The sequence below is a fragment of the Elaeis guineensis genome, chromosome 9, assembly GCF_000442705.2.
Source record: "Elaeis guineensis isolate ETL-2024a chromosome 9, EG11, whole genome shotgun sequence".
NCBI lineage: Eukaryota > Viridiplantae > Streptophyta > Magnoliopsida > Arecales > Arecaceae > Elaeis > Elaeis guineensis.
The window spans coordinates 7,250,568-7,271,920 of record NC_026001.2 but is presented as its reverse complement, the minus strand read 5'-3'; the positions used below and the strand labels follow the sequence as shown (position 1 = coordinate 7,271,920).

Genomic DNA, 21,353 nt, shown 5'->3' with positions numbered 1-21,353 from the left:
TATTTACAAGATGTTCTACTTAGTTTTTTTTTATGTTATTTCTATCATACTATACATTTTACATGCTTTACTTTGATCACATGCCATTTGCATTCCTTTTCCAACTTCTGCTGATTATATATACATTTTTAACTCATTTAATACTAGAATAGTGACTTTTTATCATTTCTGCATTTGCTAAATTTTAAGTTATATGCCTTAAGAACTTATATCTCAAAAAATAATATTTCTAAAACTGGCATATGAAGCATGTGTTTCTTAATATTTCAACAGATTCTTTTCAAAATTTTAGTCAATGATGTTCTTTCACTGTTGAAGTTATGTTATATCAAATTCTCTGGTTAACATAATACTATAATAGTTAATTACTCTAAATGTGAAAATTATTACTTTTGACAACAGAATTATCATTTCATTAAAGTATATTGTCTGCCCCCAAGGGTGGAACCAGGATTTTCAGCCCCAAAATGAAAAAATAAATCCTGGTTTTTCCTTTGCATTTCAGGTAGCTAGCTAGCTAATTAAGACCTTCCATATATATATATATATATATAGATTGCCATGTCAAAACTGTGTCAGGCATATAACAGAAGGCAAACTGGAACATTCCTTTCCGCAGCTAGACTATAATAATGGAAAACATTTTTCACAAATCTCACCTGGCTAAAGCAAGTTGAATCCAGCAGAATGGAAATGCAAAGCAAGCACAATGCCAACTGTAGAAGAAATTTGAAAAAACTACTTCTGCAAATAGCAAAAGATTGCATAATATTCATTAACATACTGTTGCATAATCCCTGCTATGAAGCACCCCATTGGCACATAATCGAGCTATGTATGGCCTTATAACTTCCAGCAACAGATTACTGATTCCAATTGCATCCTCACCCATTGGAACCTGGCCATATTACAAGTGGAGTTAGTAGCATTTCATGATGATAAAGTGATGCATGTAAACATGAGAGGAGGGAGGGGGGAGAGAGAGAGAGAGAGAGAGAGAGAGAGAGAGGACATATGAATGCTTAGTTGTAGAAAAAAAATTTCTCATATACCTGTATCAATTCAAGTTTCCTGTTGTGCACATATGGGCTGACATCATGATCACTTTCATTACGATATTCCAAATTTGAAATGCATAAGTTATCAATGACATTTTGAATCGCACGCTGTTTTGCTGGTTAACCAGGATAGAGCATGGATATCAGACACATCATACAACCATGCAAATTTAGGGAGAGACAGAAAACTTACATCCTGGTGTTGCTGTCAAAGCTAGAATCCTTAGCTGCACAGGTACAGCCATCAACTGCATGCACAAAACATAGAGAAGATTAGGGTATGTTTACAACATCCACAAATCCACCAACATGATTTGAAGAGCCTGTAAGCAGCATAGGATGGGCAAAGCAAGCAATGCTAGAATGATTTAGTGCTTAAAAAATAAATGGACAACTGGTATCAGAAAACATGCCTCACGAACTGCAACGCAGTAAGAATAATTTCCTGTAGCTCTATGAGCTTCGTCAATCACCAAACAGACAAGTTGCTTCACCAAGCATATGCCTGACAGACCACAATGCAAAGTGTCAAATAAGAGACATGCCTAATGAATTATAAGACAAAAATTTTCTAAAGCTTGGCGAGCTTCATAAATCAAGAACAAAGAAACTGTTTTACCAAGCATCACATGCCAGACAGATACCACAATATAATGCATTACAACAGAGACGCCCACAATCATAAAATCAGTAAATCTGCTTCCAGCAAATGAATATCCAACATGACAGTCAAGAGAGAGCATATCTTCTGGTTTGTAACAGCCTGCAATTAAATTCAAGCTATGCCTTATAAGTAAGAGGGTGTGTATTTCAGAAAGTATGGCCCTAAGCAGACTGGGATGGAGGAAAGGATTCATGTAGCCAATCCTAACTTGTTTGGGATGAAGGCTTAGTTGAGCTGAGTTAAAAATTTGTAAGAGGGGCATGTATCCATCTTAGTGCCTCTACAAATGAGATCAAAAATTAGAAGTTCCAACTAGAATACTGGTTATGGTGCAGGACAATATGCATAAATGTCCTAAATTTTTAAGTGAACTTGATATACTCCCACAATCTAATCAATATCAAGGTTTTAAAACCCGTGGAATGGGACTGTCTTAGTTTTCCCATGGAACGGGACGCGCCGTTGTCCCGCCTCATCTTGACACTTGGAATAGAGAATATCTCAAGACGTCCCAATCAAGACACTAGGACACTAACGGATGGCCCTGCCCTGACAAATAGGATAGTACCCCGTCTCAGTATCCCACGGGACGTTCCGTTGGGACATGAATCCTTGATTAGTATAACATATGTGAGACACCTAAGAATCATACCGGTGCATGCCTTGGCAGCCAAGTGTTTGCTTAAGCACCAAGCTATGCACTTGGAAAACCACCTGTCCTGAAGGCCCGAAAAGCACAAGGCACCTGTGATGTTGGGTTGTCCAACCACCTCAGCACCCACCCATGACAACCTTAGCCAGAGTAACCATCTCCCCAAATTGTAGTAAGCAGAAATATAGTTTTTTATGTGAATATCAATTTCATATTTATGTGGGAATCAATTGCCAGCAGCTGCCATGTATCGGTGCTGCTAGCTGGTAAAGGTGATACTAGTGTTTATGGTCATACTTGATCACTTTTTGTTTACCTAATTATAATTTGATTTTGCCCATACATTCTAATAGCAATTACTTATGGCAAGCAGTTAGAGCTCAATGACCACTCAATCAAACATACAGCCCAAAAGGTAGGTCTGAAAACAAATAGAGTTTCACAATGATCTTGAGGTAGAAGTGAATCCATTGGTTGATATCATAGTCACAATATTCACCAAATTTTTTTAAATTCACAAGTTATTGGTGACATGTGCTGGCCAAACGGTTCGTGAATAATTGCTGGTGCGTGAACATGTCATGAGTAATTCATTAGATTCATGATATTAATGAATAATTTGCATATCCGATAATTATTCATCACTCAATTGATGATTACACTCCACCTCTGCAAGACAACGACAGTATGCACTACATTTCGATGTTTGAGGGAGTACTGGAGTAGGGACAGCTCCGGGATTCTGGAAAAGAAAGTTGGGTTTGACTTGGCTAGTTTTTATTCTAAAAGGAAACCACATGTCATCCCCTTGTTCCTACCCTCTCCTGTTTCTCTTTGCTTTCTTTCCCCATCCCACACTGGTTTCTTTCATCTCTATGTTTGTCTTCTTGCCCTTTCTACAGTCCATGGGAAGAGTCACACTCACATGTTCTGATGTTCAAGGGAGACGTGACTACATTTTGGCCTTAACAAAACTGCAATCTATCCCATGATACTACTTTCTTTGCCTATTCATTTTAGTTGTTTGAAAGAACCAAAACTATTCTGGCAAAACCGGAATTCATTGTTAGAAATAATATAATGGTTTAATCATTTTATCTAGTTAACCAGCCTCCAATTATAGGAAGTATAATAAAATATTAGCAAGGTAGTGAAGCCTATTCTCTGCATTCACTTGATCTGGAAGGTTGGAGCATTTTTCTGATTTCTTTCAAAGAATTTCTAGCTTTATTTTAGAAAAGGTAAGCTTCATATTCTTGTCTTATCTAAAAGTTCTGATATCCAGCATATTTCTATTCTCATTCTAGTCTTTCTTGAATACCAATTGTGCATATGTTGTAATGTTGGATGGTTTTACGAACATGTCACTTGCATACATTTCTTTACAACATTGCTTTGTCTAATTAATAATTGTTCCTTTATTTTTGATTTAATTCTTGCTTTTGGAATCTGACAATTTGGGATTTATTGATGAAATAAATTGATTAAGAATCTGGACTATTAGACTTTGTAGTGTACTTGTATGCTATGACTATGAGTTTATCCTTTTAAGCCAAAATTTAGTGGGATAAATTTCAAGTTGTTGTTGATTAGTTCGACCACTCTCTATACATGCTACACGAGTTGCCAGCAATGAGAAACATGATAATTTGATTGTTTGGTCTGTCTCACAAATTTTCGCATATCTTCAGGTTTTCATTGATAATGTTGTTTTAATTTGTATAGAAAAATGCCAAGAGAAAGAGATGAGTTATGGGAACAATGAAAGATGAAGGACCTAAAGTTAGATGCAAATTTTGCCTTGAAGCTTTTGTCAGTAGAGTGAACAGAATGAGAGATCATTTTTCTAGAATAACCTCCAAAGATGTTCGGCCATGTCCAAAAGGTCCCGATGCAGTGTATGAATTTGCCTGCACTAATAGGTGTAAGAGAGTTTGAGGCTAAAAACAAAAAGCAAAACTTTCTGAAGTTTGAAAGTCAAGTGGGAGTTCTTCAGGGTCTGCACACAAATAGAAGTTGGAAATTTGGAAGAAGTTCTATCTAGCCAAAAGATCATTACTTCTATGGCTGAAATATCAGAGAAAGAGTGGCTGACAAAGCAATAGTTGAATGCATAGTTGATGATAATTTCACATTCAACATATTGTGATCTCCATATTTTCCAGCAGCCTGTGCAGCAACTGTAAAAGTAGGGCAAGGATATGAACCTCTAAACAGTGAGGTAAGCACAAGGTTACTAGAAGAGTTGAAGAATGAAGCTGATTAGAATGTGCAATCTATCAAAAAATCATGGAAATTTTCTGGTTGTACTATAATGTCAGATTCATAGACTGATAAAAGAAATAGGCCATATCTAAACTTATCATCAGCTTCTCCTAAAAGTGTCATATTATTAAAGTCCTTATGTACCATTGGGGAAAAAAAGGAAGCATAGTGTATTTTTATTTCATATCTTCTATTACTATGAAATTGGACCGGAGAATGTAATTCAATTTACGATGGATGATGCATCAAATGATATAGTTGCAGCGAATATGATAGCTGAAAAGCATCCACACAGTTTCAAGATCAATTGTGCAACCCATTGTATCAATCTAATGTTTAAAGAGTTTCTTGAGTATGTTTCTACTATATTAGAAGGTACTGTTGATTGATATTTCTATATCCCTTGATTTGTGTCTACAAATCAGGGATTGTAATTTCTGTATTTCCATATCTAAAATAGGAGATATTTGTCATTGTTTTGTTTCCTATTGTAATTGATTCGAGAAATCTGTATAATCCTAAATAGAAAATATATAAAATCCTGTTTAGAAAATATATCATTAGAAGATCAATAGGTTCATTGTACCTAGACCTTTATTGTTCTATATATAGAGCCTCTTGTAACATGAAAGATATACAAGCAATTCTGATTATCAACAATCTTAAGTTGGTATCAGAGCCTTTGTCAAAATCCGGTGGACCCACTATCCTCTGTTGAAAAGCTTCTAGTCAATCGGATCTCTTTGCCGTGTATCTTTTCGGCAAGCCCCGATAACACTGTCTCTGTTCCCTCCTTACGTTCCTGCCCCTGTTTTAGTTTTCGCTGTTCTGCCGCTGTTTTTGATCATCATCTCGTCATAGGATCTGTTCAGTAAAATCATTCTCTCATGGCTTCCGCATCAGATTTGAAGAAGGGCCTTATTTCCTTTACTTTCTCTTCTCCGGAGGCAGCATCCAGAGTTGGTTTCCAAACAGTCTCAGAATCTTCAGCCTTTATCTCTAACACGGCTAACCGTGGAGGCCAAGGCCGTGATCGTAGTGGTGGTAGAGAGGGTCGTGGATCTAGTAATCGCCCTTAATGTTCCTTTTGTAATCGCTTGAGCCATACTCGAGACCGGTGCTATTCTTTGCATGGTTTCTCAGAGAAATCAGCTAATGTGATACAATCTCAGGCATCGGATATTGAGAGTGACAATCAGAATTTTTTATTAGACAATGAATACAAGGAGTATCTTCAGTTTAAAGCAGCCCAACAAGCTTCATCTTCAGCTACCGTTGCCCATACTGGTAATTCTACGGTTTGCCTCTCTCTTTCTTCGTCTGGTGGATCCTGAATTTTGGATTCTGGTGCTTCTGATCACATAACTGATAATCCTTCTCTTTCTCGAAATTATCATCTTTCAAGACACCACATTACATCACCCTCGCCAATGGCTCTAAAGCTAAAGCCACTGGCATTGGTCAAGCTACACCTCTTCCTTCTTTATCTTTAAATTTTGTTCTTTTTATATCAAATTATCTTTTTAATTTAATTTCTATTAATCAACTTACTCGCACTCTTGACTGCTCTATAACCTTTACTGTTGATTCTTTTCTTATACAGGATTGAAGTACAGGACAGACGATTGGCGTAGGATCTGAATCACAAGGACTTTATTATCTGCAACCTCCATCCTCTACCATATGTGCTGTCACAGAGTCTCCTAATCTCCTTCACAGTCGTCTGGGTCATCTGAGTCTAAATAAGCTAAGAAAGATGATCCCTCATCTCTCTTATTTGCAGTCTTTAGAGTGTGAGTCGTGTCAGCTTGAAAAACATGTTCGGACATCCTTTCCAAGCAAGATAAATAATCGAACAGAATCTCCTTTTGACATCGTTCATTCTGATATTTGGGGTCCTAGTCATGTCAGTTCTATCTTAAAATATAGATACTTTATTACTTTCATTGATGATTTTTCAAGGTATACTTAAAAATTCTTAATGAAAGATCATTCAGAGTTGTTTACTATTTTTCAAAACTTTTGTAATGAAATTCAAACTCAGTTTGGGCACCCTTTTCGCATTTTGTGTAGTGATAATGCAAAAGAGTATTTTTCTGCTCCCTTCAATTCTTTCATGGCATGATTCATCAGTCCACCTATCCACATACTCCACAACAAAATGGCATAGCAGAAAAAAAACATCGTCATATTATTGAGACAGCTCATACTCTTTTGTTACATGCTAATGTACCCTTAAAGTTTTAGGGTGATGCTATCCTCACCATTGGTTACTTGATAAATCGAATGCCATCATCTATTTTAAATAACCAAGTACCTCATTCTCTTTTGTTTCCTAAGGACCCTCTTTACATTATTCCCCCTCATATTTTTGGTTCTACTTATTTTTTGTATGATCTTTCTTCAGGTCTTGACAAACTGTTTGTCCGTGCTATTAAATACATTTTTCTTGATTACTCTCGAGTTCAGAAGGGATATCGGTATTATTCTCCTTCCACACATCGATTTTACATGTCCGCAGATGTCACCTTCTTTGAGGACACACCTTATTTCAGCTCATCGATAGAGTCTGAATCCATCTCTCAGCTCTTACCGATTTTCTACCTTGGTATGCCAATATCTATTTCTCCCGAACCTTTCGCTCCGCCTACTCAGCTAATACATTTCTCACCACGCCCACTTATCACTTATCAGCATCGACCACAACCTGAGATTTCGGAGACTATTTCCACTCAAAATTCATGTGATTCATTTCCTGCTCCAGCGTCTCCACCTACCCCAGGCCTACCTGAGCATTCCATTGACTGGCCTGTAGCTCTCCGTAAAGGTGTACGCTCTACTCGTAATCCTCATCCTATTTATAATTTTTTGAACTATCATCGTTTATCTTCATCCCATTATGTTTTTGTTTCAGCCTTGTCTTCCGTTTCTATTCCTAAAACTGTCTAGGAAGTACTTTCCCATCCAGGATGGCATCAGGCAATGATTGATGAGATGGCAGCCTTAGAATCTAATAACATATGAACTCTTGTTTCTTCCCCTCCTGAAAAATCTATAGTTGGTTGTCGATGGATTTTTACTATTAAAGTAGGCCCTGATGGACAGGTTGATCATTTGAAAGCACGTCTTGTGGCTAAGGGCTATACTCAGATCTTTGATCTTGATTATGGAGACACATTCTCTCCTATTGCTAAGATGGCATCTGTCTGACTCTTCTTATCAATGGCTGCCATGAACCATTGGCCTCTATATCAGCTGGACATCAAAAATACCTTTCTACACGATGCCTTGGAGGAAAAAGTTTATATGGAGCAACCACCTGGATTTGTTGCTCAGGGAGAGACGAGTTTGGTTTGCAGGTTACACAAATCACTATATAGCCTTAAGTAGCCACCTCGGACATGATTTGGAAGATTTAGTAAAGTCATACAGTAATCTGGCATGGTCCGTAGTGAGGCAGATCACTCTGTATTTTATAAACATTCATCCTCTAATCTATACATCTACCTTGTGGTCTATGTGGATAATATTGTCATTACAGGTGATGATCATGACGGTATCAAAAGCCTCAAGCAGCACTTGTTTCAACACTTTCAAACTAAGGATTTGGACCAGTTGCAGTACTTCCTTGGAATTGAAGAAGCCTAATCAAAAACAGGCATCGCCATCTCTCAAAAAAAGTATGCCCTTGACATTCTGGAAGAGACTGGGATGCTAGATTGTAAACCAATCGATACTCCTATGGATCCAAATGTGAAACTTCTACCAAATCAGGAGGAGCCCTATTTAGACCCAGGCAGGTATCAGAGACTAATGAAAAATCACCATGATCAGACCAGACATATCCTTCGCTATTAGTGTTGTAAGTCAGTTTCTTAGCTCTTCTTGTGACAGTCATTGAGATGCAGTGGTTTAGATCTTGAGACATATTAAGGGTTCTCCCAGAAGAGGGTTGATTTATGAAAATAGAGGCCACAAAGATATTGTTACATATACATATGCAGATTGGGCAGGATCTCCTAGTAATAGAAGATCGACTTCTGGGTACTGTGTTCTTACTGGGGGCAGTCTCATCTCATGAAAAAGCAAAAAGCAGAATGTGGTTGCTAGATCAAGTGCAGAAGCAGAATATCGATCTATGGCCCTTACTACATATGAACTTATATGGTTAAGACAACTACTTCAAGAATTGAAGTTTTGCAAGGTAGGCTCTATGAAACTCATTTGTGATAATCAAGCAACCTTGCATATTGCTTCCAATCCAATCTTCCATGAGCGGACTAAACATATAGAGATTGACTGCCATTTCATCCGAGAAAAGATCATCTCTGGAGAAATCACTACCTCGTTTATGAATTCTAACGATCGACTAGCAGATATCTTCACCAAATCACTTCGGGATCCGAGGGTAACATACCTATGTAACAATCTTGATGCATATGACATACACACACCAGCTTGAGGGAGAGTGTTGATTGATATCTCTATATCCCTTGAATTGTGTCTACAAATCAGGGATTGTAATTTATGTATTTCCATATCTAGAGTAGGAGATATTTGTCATTGTTTTGTTTTCTATTGTAATTGATTCGAAAAATCTGTATAATCCTAAACAGAAAATATATCAAATCCTATTTAAAAAATATATCATTAGGAGATCAATAGATTCATTGTACCTAGACCTTTATTGCTCTATATATAGAGCCTCTTGTAACATAAAAGATATACAAGCAATTCTGATTATCAATAGTCTTAAGTGGTGCAAGAAAATTGATGAAATTTATATATGGATGCCAACATGTCATGGGCTACTTGAGATTTCACACAAATGGACATAAGCTGAAAAGATTTGGCACTATAAGATTTGCTACATATTTCCTATGCCTTTAATCCATCATGAAAGAAGAGCAAGGCCCTCGATATATGGTTGTGGGGGGATCTATCTCAAAGTAGAAGTACAGAAGGTGCAAATGTACAGCACACGATACAAGGGAGTAAGGAAAAGAGCTTTTACATGCCTGGAGCCTCTTTCCAAAGTGTTGAGACTTGAGTGGTAGATAGTGATGGTTCCACATTATGCTGCATATATTATGCCATGCACAAAGCAAAAGAAACAAGCAAAGAGGTTTCCAAGGGAGAAAATGAAAAGTATTTGTCATTGTGGAAGACCATCGATGATAGATGGAACAATCTCTATATTATCACTTTTATGCAGCAACGTCTTATTTGAGCCCTCATTTATTTCATGAGAATTCAAAGAATGGTGATGACCCATGAAGAAAGACTGAAAATAGCAGAAGAGTGAGAAGCTAACCTTCCTTGGATTTGGACAGCTTTGGAGTTATGGCAATAGGGGCTCTTCATGTGCCTCACGCAAGTAATTATTGTCTTGTTCATTTGTTTTCAATTATATCTGACAAATGTATAAATACCATATAAATATGTGAATATGTTATTGATATTGTTCTTATATTTGTAATAAGACTCTCTGGGATGTGGAGCAGTTCAGGTCCTATTTTCCAAATTTGGCTATCAAGATTTTAAGCCAACCTTGTAGTTGTTTGGCATGTGAAAGAAATTGGATGCCTTTGGGGGGCGCACACACAAAAAAGAAGAATTGTTTGGAACCTAAGATGTTACAACGTTTAGTGTTTGTGAGGGTGAATAATCAACTAAAGAAAAACATGGCAGAGAAGAGAAGGCTGATTCCATAAATTCAATGCTTATATAGATGATTTTGAAGGACATGATATTGAAGAACACAATGGGAGAGTCATGAAGGAGAAAGCAAGGAAGTTGAAGTTGATACCCACCAGGATGCATCTGAGTTTACTCTTGAAGGATAGCTTTAAGTTCAAAATTATCTTGCATGTTTTGTTTTGGACAATCACTGTGATGTGATTTGTTATAGACTTGGAGCTATGCTATTTGAGACTTTTTGGATGTTTTCAATCAATATGGATCATATTAATTATGCTTATAAATATATATCCTGTTGCTATATTCACAAATATTTAATTTGTTAAAAATTTAAATATCCCAAATTTTTCTCATATTATTTTGCCAAATTTGCCATTTTTTTTCTGAGTTTCAAATTTCTCAACCATGATGGATTATTCCTGCATGCCAAACTTCTGACCATGGTTGATATAATGTCAGTCTAATATGTGAGGATGAGGATTTTACAGACATTAAAAGCTCCAAGCTTCCATTACAGATGATTCTGAGTTCATATACAGACAGTAAGGCAAGAGAAAAAGCCATATAAGCCATGTTAACCACAAGCTAGGTACAAGAAAAAGAATCATATGTGGTATTCCCAATACATGATGAGCTCTTAAATATACAGACCATGCAAGGCAATTAAATACACCGGACCAAAAAGCAAACGAAACTAACTAATTACCAGATTTTATATCCTTTTCAAGCACCTGCGGAGTGACAAAGAAAACTCTCATGGACTTCCAAAAACCTGATCGCTTTAGAGGACTCATCTGACCTGTCATATCAATTGTCCACTCCTGCAATCAGTTTAATCTATCCTTTTCAAACCATTCATGAAGGAGAAAAATGATGGATGTGCGTAGGTCTACGGGTTTAATATGCATATATGAGTAAAGAAACCAACAACACAATGTTTTTGATACCTGTGGTATCCCAACAATATTATGGCATGCCTCAATTTGTTGCATGACAAGAGGTCGTGAAGGTGCGGCAAAAACAATTTTACCTGTCAATTTTCCAGTAACATATACCAAAACATAATCAGCTCAAAAGTTGATCAAAAAAACACTTTAAGTGATCAGCAAACTTCACAGAAATAAGAGAGCACTAAAAAAATAAGATAAATAATTGGGTAGCAGAGTGAATAAAGAATGAAGAACAAATCATGGAGTCACCAATTGTTGCTGCTTGAAGATCAAAAAATGAATAAGTTTCCATGAGAAAATAGAAAATTCCAAATATTAAACAATGATTCAACTTTAAATCAAAAAATTAGACCAGACAAGTACCATGCGAGGCAAAATACAAAATAATACATGCTGATCCTTTGAACTAGATGAGACAATTTGGTGTGCATAAACGTACTGCGTTATCAAGCATTATTATTCTATCTTTCCCCTATGCACCTAGATAATAACATAATTACTGTCAAGAAGTATCATCCTAACTGCTTACAATTAGGCTTTATGAATCTCTCTTCAATATTTAATAATATATTAAATACAAAATGCATCTGAAAGAGAGAAGATTGAAACAGGATAAAACATTCAAAATCTGCAACAGCACACATCTGTGAGGCACGCTAATAATGGCCATCTGATTTTTGACTTAACATGTATAATTAAACAGGGGATATATCCTTGATTTATTACTTGTGTATATAATTTTGTGCTCAGAAGCCTACTCCACTAAAATATATTTGCCACTTCAAAGTTATACGTAGATGAAAGTCACCACCAAATTAACCAATTCACACTAAGAAATAATTGACATACGAGTAGGGGTGGCAATTGGGTTGGAATGGGCTGGATACAAGTTGGCTCAAACATCTGTTAGCTCAAACCTAACCCATTTATTAAATGGGTCAAAAATCTAGATCCGGACCTGACCTTTTTATTAAACAAGTAGCCTAACCCAACATACATAGCCCATTTTATAAACATGTTGACTATGATTAAACAGGTCTTAAACCAGTTAAATGGGTTTTAAATAAGTTAAGTAGGTCTTAAATGGATTGACCTTCATGACCTGATCCAACTACTGAACAGGTTGAAATGGGTTAATGGATCAGGACTCTAAACATGAACTCAACCTGCTTAACAAACAAGTTATGCTCAACCTGCTTAACAAACAAGTTATGTCAGGTCAACTCCTTTATGAATTGAACCTGTTTATGCCAAAACTAATCCCACTTAAAGAGGGTTGGTTGCAAGTCAGGTTGGTGCGTTGGATCATATATTGCCACCCCTACGTACATGCTAACCCTAAACAATTATGAGAAAGCTTGATGGTTAATATCAAGAGTCTCTATCTTGGTACTGGGCCCCGCACCAATGCCAATCTGTTACTGTGTCGGTAAGGAGCCAGATTGGCAAACCAAGTGTCAATACGCCTCCCATACCACATACAGACACCCAACCGGTACAGTACCATACAGAAAACTTTGGAAATGATTGAGCTACAGGCATCTCAAAGCAAATTTCTGAGTCATCTATATTCAGTTCCAAGAAGGAAACACATATATTAGGAAGTGATAACAAAATATACAAACTAAGCAGACAAGATGTAGATATAAAGCAGGTAGTTTACCATCTGGAAACCATCGAAAGTAGTTATACATCGCGACAGCAGCAATAAGAGTTTTACCCAGTCCTGTAGGCAATGCTACCAGTGTGTTTGAAAAAAGAGCACTCTTAGCAATGGAAAGCTGGTAATCCCGAAGAGGTACATTAACTGCAACAAGTGGGTGAAAGGAAAGAAAGTTAACTAGTAACATTTTCTTTGAATGAGGAATCAGGTAGAGATCTTGTTAATGCCTGATGCAAATTTAGGTTGCGCAAAAGCAAGTGATGAATAATGAGATTAAAGAAAGATAACAATTTGATTATACAATAACCTTTTAATTATAACCCCACGTTAAGCAGTCATTGTGGCTGGACAAATTAAAAGCTCAAAAGCCCTCCGCTCATCAACACATACAATCATATCTTGCAACATTCATTGTTATATACATTTCCTTTTGCTGTGTCATTTGATTGTCCTAAAACACTCTTGCACCCGACAAAACAGATGTAAAAGGACGATATTTGGTACTGAATTGCCCCAGAATTTTCCGGTAATAACATTCCAGAAGATCCAATATTCGATATTAAATTGCAACATAATCCTATTTCGGTTTCAATAAGGAGAAAATATGAAGGGATACGAAGAAAAAGAAAATCCTATCCAAAGATATTGACGTCCAGGGAATGGATACCTGGATAAATCCATGTTTTGGCGGCTTCAAGATCAATCTCAACCCCACCCGGCTCATTGCCGCCCCCAAGATCGCCACTTCTCCCAGGATCAGGGGTTGCATTCTTCTCCTGAATCTTGGATCTGAGGAAACCCTCGTCTGCCTTCCTACGCTTGGTAAAGGAGTCCACGAACCTATCGAGAGTGGATTGCCGGCCTTTGCCATCGGACTTGACAGGCTTAGGGCAAGCTCGGGCGGCGGCGGGGACAGCGGCTGTGGTTGGAAGGGCGGGATCTTGATGATTGGAAGTGGAGGCGCCTTGGCAAGCGGAGTCAATTTCTCGGACGGCCGCCTCCCAATCGAACTCCTGCGAGGAAAATGGTGAGATCGTGGAAGGGAGGCAAGAAGTAGGGTTTATGGAGAGAGAGAGATGGACAGGAGCTCACGTCGTTGTCGAAGTCGTCGATGGGGACGGATGGCGAAGCCATCGACCCCCCACTCTACTCCCTCTCTCTTATCGTCTCCTTCGTATCTTCTTCTCCATCGATAGAGAGTGGATCGGGTTCGGTCCTTGTTTTGAATGGGGAGGGACGGAAAATGATGAATTCTTGGCGGCAAAAACGTTGTAAATTCTTTGATCCCTTCTCTCCGTACGGCGGTCGATCATCGCCAGGGGTGCAAATAGATCGAGTCGGACTGGATCTTGTGTGGTGTGACCCGGGCGATCTGATTTGTTGATCAGATCTTAATATTGAATTCAGATCCAATCTAATATAGAATTGGGGCAGATCGGATCAAATTTATAATAAAAAATTTTATCTCAATAAATCATTAACATCAGATTAAACTGAGCCAGCCCAATTCAAAAATTTTGGATCCATTTCACATCCGGATCAAGTTCGATTTAGATCCTCGTATTCAAACACTTAAACAGCCTTGAAGAAAAATAGAATGGTCTCATATAAAAAATAAGCAAATAAATTATAATAGAGAGTAGGTTCGTATTTAGGCACTTGAATAATCTTATTAGAAGTTATAAGAGAAAGAACATCGTGCAGAATGATATAGTCTATTCTACTATCACAAGTAGCACAGTCTTAAAAAAAAAAAAATGTGAACTTTAAAACATTACACTATAAGCCAAGTAACTAAAATGAGACTATCAGAGGCAATAATTCGATGGAGCTATTTGATATCAGGGTGGGCTAAAAATTACTTTGTTGCTTGATAAGAATGGTGTTAAAAAAAAAATTTAACTCATAGTCATTCGCCGTTAATAATGGGTTAAAATATCCTAAATTATAAGAACAAGTATTTTATTAGATCTTCCACTAGACAACTTTCAACTATCTAAAATCCAAATTAACCTATTTAGGTCGGGTCGGCTCAGCTTGAGTTGCAAAATATAAGATCCAAATTGGCTCAGAAAACTAAATGAATCTGGTCGAATTAAAATACAGTAAATCCAGATTCAATCTGAAAAATGAAATAGATCCAATTTTAGGATCCAACCCGGCTCCATGGATCTATTAAAGCGGATTAGATCACATCTAAATAGATCTAGTTATAACTCAACCCGATCCATTTGTAAACTCAATCATTCCTAATAAAAAGGTCTATAAAAAAATAAAAATATCAATACAAGTTACGACTTATGAGCCTAGGTTAAAATTGGTCTAATATTGATACATCTATGAATATAAATCTTTATTTTTGAACAGAATCCAGCTTCTTTTATTATCATATTTTTCAATAAATATCAATATAGATATTTATATTCATATTTTTTTGAATAAATATTTATATACTTGATTTTCAAATTAAACCTATCTTTAGTACAACATAGGATTGATCCAATCCAAAATATCATGAATAAACCATTAGGCCCCCTAAAACCCTCGTCTATGGTCTATTTCTCTCATCACAAATGCACTCCAATGGAACCCATCCATGTTTACACATGCACACTTAAATAAAACCATCAATATTTAATTTCTATCATGTTTTCTCTAAGAGATTATTTGCTAAGTAACACTTTCCTGCTATGTTACCTTGGTATTCTCTTAACTAACTCGATTTCTCTTCCACCCTTCTCTTATCATATGTCCCTCCCAATACACTTCTTATTTGCTCTTCATCCCATACCAAATTGTAGCACCACTATATAAAAAATCTAAGATACATCCCATAACAAATCTTATTCATCCTAGATATTAATCCTATGACATGCATGGATTGCCTTTAGTGTTCTATGTTTGGTCCTTTTATGCTTATCAAAAGGTTTAATTACACTTCAAGGTCCCCTAAAACTACCCAAAATAACATCCTCACAATAATTAGCCTTTATCATTATATTTTTTTCTCCCTCCTAAAAAATCTCAACCTTCTGTTCCCTTTCATATCACCAATTCAAGAAGATGGGAGACATGATCCTATGCCTCCATTTAGCACCTCTCATTGCATTTAAAGTAACTTCTCTCACTACTTAAAAAAAATATACTTTTCTATAATCTTAACCAATCACCTTTTTGTTTATTTTCTCTCTACCTTCAACCAATAGGACCATACAATATCAAATATATCTTTATTTTAGTCCTTGGTCATACCTATCAAACTAACTTCTCTCATCTCTACAAAATCCAATCTTTAATTCCTTGAGCAACATAGCAAACACATCCTCTTTTTGAAACTCAACCATCCATCTTCTCATCCCTACCTCTTCCTTACTAACCAATAAAATCATGCCACCTCAAGTGTATTCTCACATCTAGAATTTACAAGTGGCAATCCTAGTTATCAAACCAACTCCTCTGCTTTCTACGTTATTTCATGCCTTAATTTTTATGAAAATATAATAAATATACCCTTCTGCCATCCTAATCCTTGATTCATGTCATATTAATAATTTATTGTTAACCCCAAAACCCAAAAGAAGAAAGTTATCTAATCTCCTAATCTTAGTTGCTAAATTCAGATCAACCCCTTTACTCATTCAATTTTAATTTTAGAATACCCCATCATCCCTTATAAGTATCCTCTCCGATGTCCCAGAATTAAAGTAAAAAATAGTTTAGAATGCATGTATATATTAGTAAATCCTGGGATAACTTCTATCATTTTGATATCACGAAATCTTCACTCTCTTCTTTCATTTTTTTTCTTTTTCTTCTAACTTTGTGAACCCTAAACTCTAACTAGACAACAATCAATCAAACAACACCTATTAATATCGACCTCTATAATGAAAATTTGAAAAGTCATAAATTCAATAGTTGAAGGAATAGGATGTAGGTAAGAATAGTTCTCTTTTTTCTTTTGATTTGATAGAGAAAATGTAAGAGATCGCTATACCACATGGCAGATAGTTTGATTGGTTAGTTTGGAGACCATCTAATACTTTTAAGATCAATGCTCAAGATATTTATAAGTCTCTAACCACTCAAATTAGTCAATAACTTCAATTCATTATGATTAGGTGTGGAAGGTTTCTACTGCTTCATAAGTGAAACTATTTTGGTGGCAAATTTATTAGAGCCAACTTCGATGCAAAGTAATTACAGCTCAATGGTATATTTTTAATCAAAATGCAGTTTGATTTAATTTATGCAATCAACAAGAGGATGTTGAGCATACTCTCCTAGCTGGCCAAAAATATTTAGATGTTAGCATTGTCACATTATAAAATTCTTCTATATATCATGGTATCATTACTCCATTGGATTATCTAGTTGGCAAAAATCCTCCACGAGACTAGAATCTAGCTCTACTATGCTGATTATTGTGAAATGTAATAAATTTTTATGTATTTTTTGATTAGCTTTCTCTATAACAAATTTGTTTGATTTTTCAACTAGACATCTTGCTTTTATGAGTTTGTTTTATCCAAATCTTATTTACATTTCTTTTTATGGCATTGAGGCATTGCCAGTATGACAAATGCTTTTTCATATTTCATTAATTTTAGTCCACCTTATGTGGAGTAGTTAAGGTCAATTTTGATGATTTGATAAGAGAATATATTGCAGGAGTAAGATTTATTATCAAAGACAATGTTTGGTTATGTGTTATTTACTGACCATACTTTAAATCCACAACAATTTCTAAAGTTGAATTACATACAACTTAGGATAGTCTCTCAATTACTATTTACATTTATGGGTTCAGCATTGCATCCCAAAAAGTCTAATCAAAGTGGTTTTGGACTGATTGGATTGGCGATTTGTATCACGATCAAAATTTTGAATCTTGAAAGATGGTAAGTAATATGATCAGATGGCTATAGAGTATCAATTATTTTTTTTTAAATAATTAGTTACAAAATATAGCAACAACTGTCTAAAGTCACATTTGTACGTAAGCAATGGCAGAAAAAATAACAAATCATTCAAACTATAATAAAATTAGTTGAAGACTTGTGCGTTGCGCGGAGCCGAATGTACGAAAATAATTTTTCTTTTAGATCTGATCAGATTGAAAAATAATATTCATTTAAATTCTTAAGATCACTTTATATTCTCAACTACCTATAAAAACAGACTTTAATTGTAAGAATATAATGATATCATACATTAATAACATAATTTAATGTAAAAATGTATTCTTTTCAGGTGGCACAACAAAATTCATTTGAGAAGCTGAATTGATAACACTCTAATACTCCTTCACAGAGTATTATTATTATTATATATATATATATATATATATATATATATATGATAAGATAAGAGGAATAACATAAGTAGAAAAAGCCCAATGAAGCTCGTAGCTGAAATAATGATGTGTGCTTTTATAATAGTAGCTTACTTAAGCAAGAGATGTAGAATCATCGTTGGAGTACTATATAATATAACAATTGATATATATTAGAAAGAAGATAGAGATGAAGTAAGTGAACAAAAATTTTCTTTTAGCCTATCTATAAAGAAATCAAAGCATAGATGAGTAAAAGTGCCATATTATATATGTTTAGAGATAATAATTTAACAAACAATAGAGGTAGTATAAGAGATAAAAGATGATAATATATATATTCAGATTTGATAGTAAATCAATTCTACAGTAGAAGATAGTAAATCAAATAAGCAGTACGCAATATAATTGGAGCAATATCAAGATACTTTATGATCTAACAAGATAGAGAAGTTGAGAGAACTCATATCTTACTTTGAAACAACGAATCCAGTGCAAGGTTCCAAGTTGCATATATTATATTGACAAACTCTATTATCCAAATAAAATTCATAGCAAACCAAAGAAACAATGAAAAACAACCACATCATCTATATTTTTCTTAAAGTAGAGGATACAAATAAGAAGCAGTACAAATAGAAGTCCCATATTAATAGAGGAGAGAGATAGAAGTATTTTTACAAACCAAATTGAAGTAAAATTGCGTAATAAAGAGACATCTCACATGGTGTGGATCAATGTATTTGTTCGAAATATAACTAATTTCTGAAACGTATATCCTTAGGAGTATATAGATACAATAAGATATGTGAGAGCTAAATAACCATCATATGACACAACATGGTATGCATAAAATATTACTCAAGTGATTAGCATGATTGTGATGAAAAGTAATAGATTATAAGAGATAAGGATGAAGAGCCTACAATGGATGTGAGAACCTAATTTTCAAAACCATGATAGCCATAGTAGATTTGCAAACAATAACAATTATATATGATATACTATCCAAAGAGTCCAAAACCATGAGAAATAGGAGCAACCATGACCGCAGTACAACAAATAAAATCTTCGATGATGGGATTTTAGTGATGCCTGGCAAAATTTATCACTATAACTATTCTCTAGTAACAATTTTAACAAATATTACAAAAGATATCTAATATTGTAAAGTATCAGTAAAAATTTAATAATGCCATATAAAATAATCCCATAAACATCTATTTGAATGAGCTATTTATAGTAGGAATCTAACACATTTTATTATCTAGATCAGCAACCTAATTTGCTACACGATAAATATGCAAAACAATCATTGTTGAATTAGTTTGTAGCCGACAATCCAAATCCCTAACTAAATGAAGATGTGAATGGTGATATACAGAGGGATTAGTAAGCCACGAAATGGTTATAGTAGAATCATGTTATAGATAAATAATGGATATATCTAACTCACGTATTACAGCTGCTGCACACAACCAAGCTACCATTAATTCAACAAAAGTAACTAATAAAGATGATAACAACTTTCATAAAAAAGATAATAATAACTTACCACCTATTAGCAAGGCTTAGCAAAATGATCTTTTATGACGTATATAATAGCTGCTTTAATAGAGTGCATTAAAGCATCAAGATTAATCTTAATTGCCCCAAAGGGAGGAGATAGTTACGGGACCAATACTAACAAAGATAAAAAAGGTTTCACGAAAAGAACAACTACCCTACTACATATATAGAGCACTTTTACTAAAAAAAATATTCTACTGAAGTGATTATTTTCATGAAATAAACAACCACCCAATATCTTGATTGACTTGTATAGTTATTTAAGAATATTTATTTATGCAAAAATAATCTACTGAAGTAATTGTTGAAGAATCTTGCCATTGGTGATGGTGTGAAATAATGCCCATGACTTGCATTCACTGAATAAACGATGATGTTCAAATGTGATGCCTAAAGGATGGATTGCTTGAAGATCGTTTGCTCAAATGACGGATTTTGCATTTACTGGAGCAACGTGCAGAGGTGGTTTGCACAATAACTGGCACCTTCTTTTATAGGATCATGTGCCTAACAAGATTTATACAAGGCCTCATATATAAAACGATTACGTTCAACAGAGCTTACATGTATATGTAAAAAGAGTTACATAAAATTTGAACAAAAGTCGGCAAAAAAATCCATTGATTCAGATCCAGTCATCCGCAAGCATCCCTTACACGTAAAACTTTGAGAATTTTTTTTTTTAAGAAGATAAAATATTAAAATTTAATACTGATGCTAGGGGTGGCAAATGGATCAGATCAGATCATAAATGGATCAGGTCGTAAGCGAATCGAATCAGAAAATAATCAATCAAAATCTGATCTGTTTATTAAATGGATCAAAAATTCAAATATGAATTTGATCCGTTTATTAAACAGTTAATTTGATCCGATCTATTTAATCTATTTATTAAATAAGTTAAATTAGATTAAACGGATTAAATAGGTTAAACGGGTTAAATAGGTTAAACGGGTCAAGTTAAATGGATCAGAAACAGGTTAAACGAATCTTAAATGGATTAAACAGATTGGGTTAAATGGGTTAAAAATAGATTAAACTGGTTAAATGAGTTATCTGACTCAATCCAATCTAAATATTAAATGGATTAAATAGATTAAGCAAATCAGATATCTAAAATTTATATTTGATTTAATTATTAAATATATTAAATGAATCGATTTATTTATGATTTAAATTTATTCAATTTAAATTTATTTATAATAAATTGAATATAAATTAAATTGATGAATTGGATCGTATTTTATCAGTTCTAACTGCTGCAATATCACGATAACGGTGATGGGAATAGTTTATCTAAGAGCTTTCGTCATTAATTATAAATTTACGATAACATCAGACAGGAAAATAGTTTGAGACAAACAACAATCAACTCAAAAGTTAACGCACTTATCATGTACACGTGGATCCATGGTCTCTCACATGTTTCAAAGACGGTGTCCGCATTCTCGGTGCGATAAAATAACAAGAAAAAGGAGGCAGACAGAGAAAGCGGGG

General features: G+C 35.0%; 1 protein-coding gene across 3 annotated transcripts in view; it reads right to left on the bottom strand.

Moving 5' to 3' along the window:
* Positions 1-14,268, bottom strand: part of LOC105051846 (DEAD-box ATP-dependent RNA helicase FANCM) — a 32,103-nt gene extending 17,835 nt beyond the window's left edge. The window contains exons 1-9 of one of the 3 annotated variants that reach the window (XM_073243435.1): positions 14,045-14,268; positions 13,620-13,965; positions 13,010-13,096; positions 11,287-11,369; positions 11,046-11,160; positions 1,472-1,563; positions 1,252-1,306; positions 1,053-1,174; positions 785-898 (exon numbers count right to left, since the gene is read on the bottom strand). In XM_073243435.1, coding sequence (XP_073099536.1) covers positions 785-898; positions 1,053-1,174; positions 1,252-1,306; positions 1,472-1,563; positions 11,046-11,160; positions 11,287-11,369; positions 13,010-13,096; positions 13,620-13,965; positions 14,045-14,086 — 1,056 coding nt within the window. In that variant the 5' untranslated portion in view covers positions 14,087-14,268. Of the gene's footprint in view, positions 1-784; positions 899-1,052; positions 1,175-1,251; positions 1,307-1,471; positions 1,564-11,045; positions 11,161-11,286; positions 11,370-12,952; positions 13,097-13,619; positions 13,966-14,044 lie in introns of those variants that run through there. The other 2 variants (XM_010932479.4, XM_019852630.3) reach the window with 2 other exon arrangements.
* Positions 14,269-21,353: the final 7,085 nt, after the last annotated feature.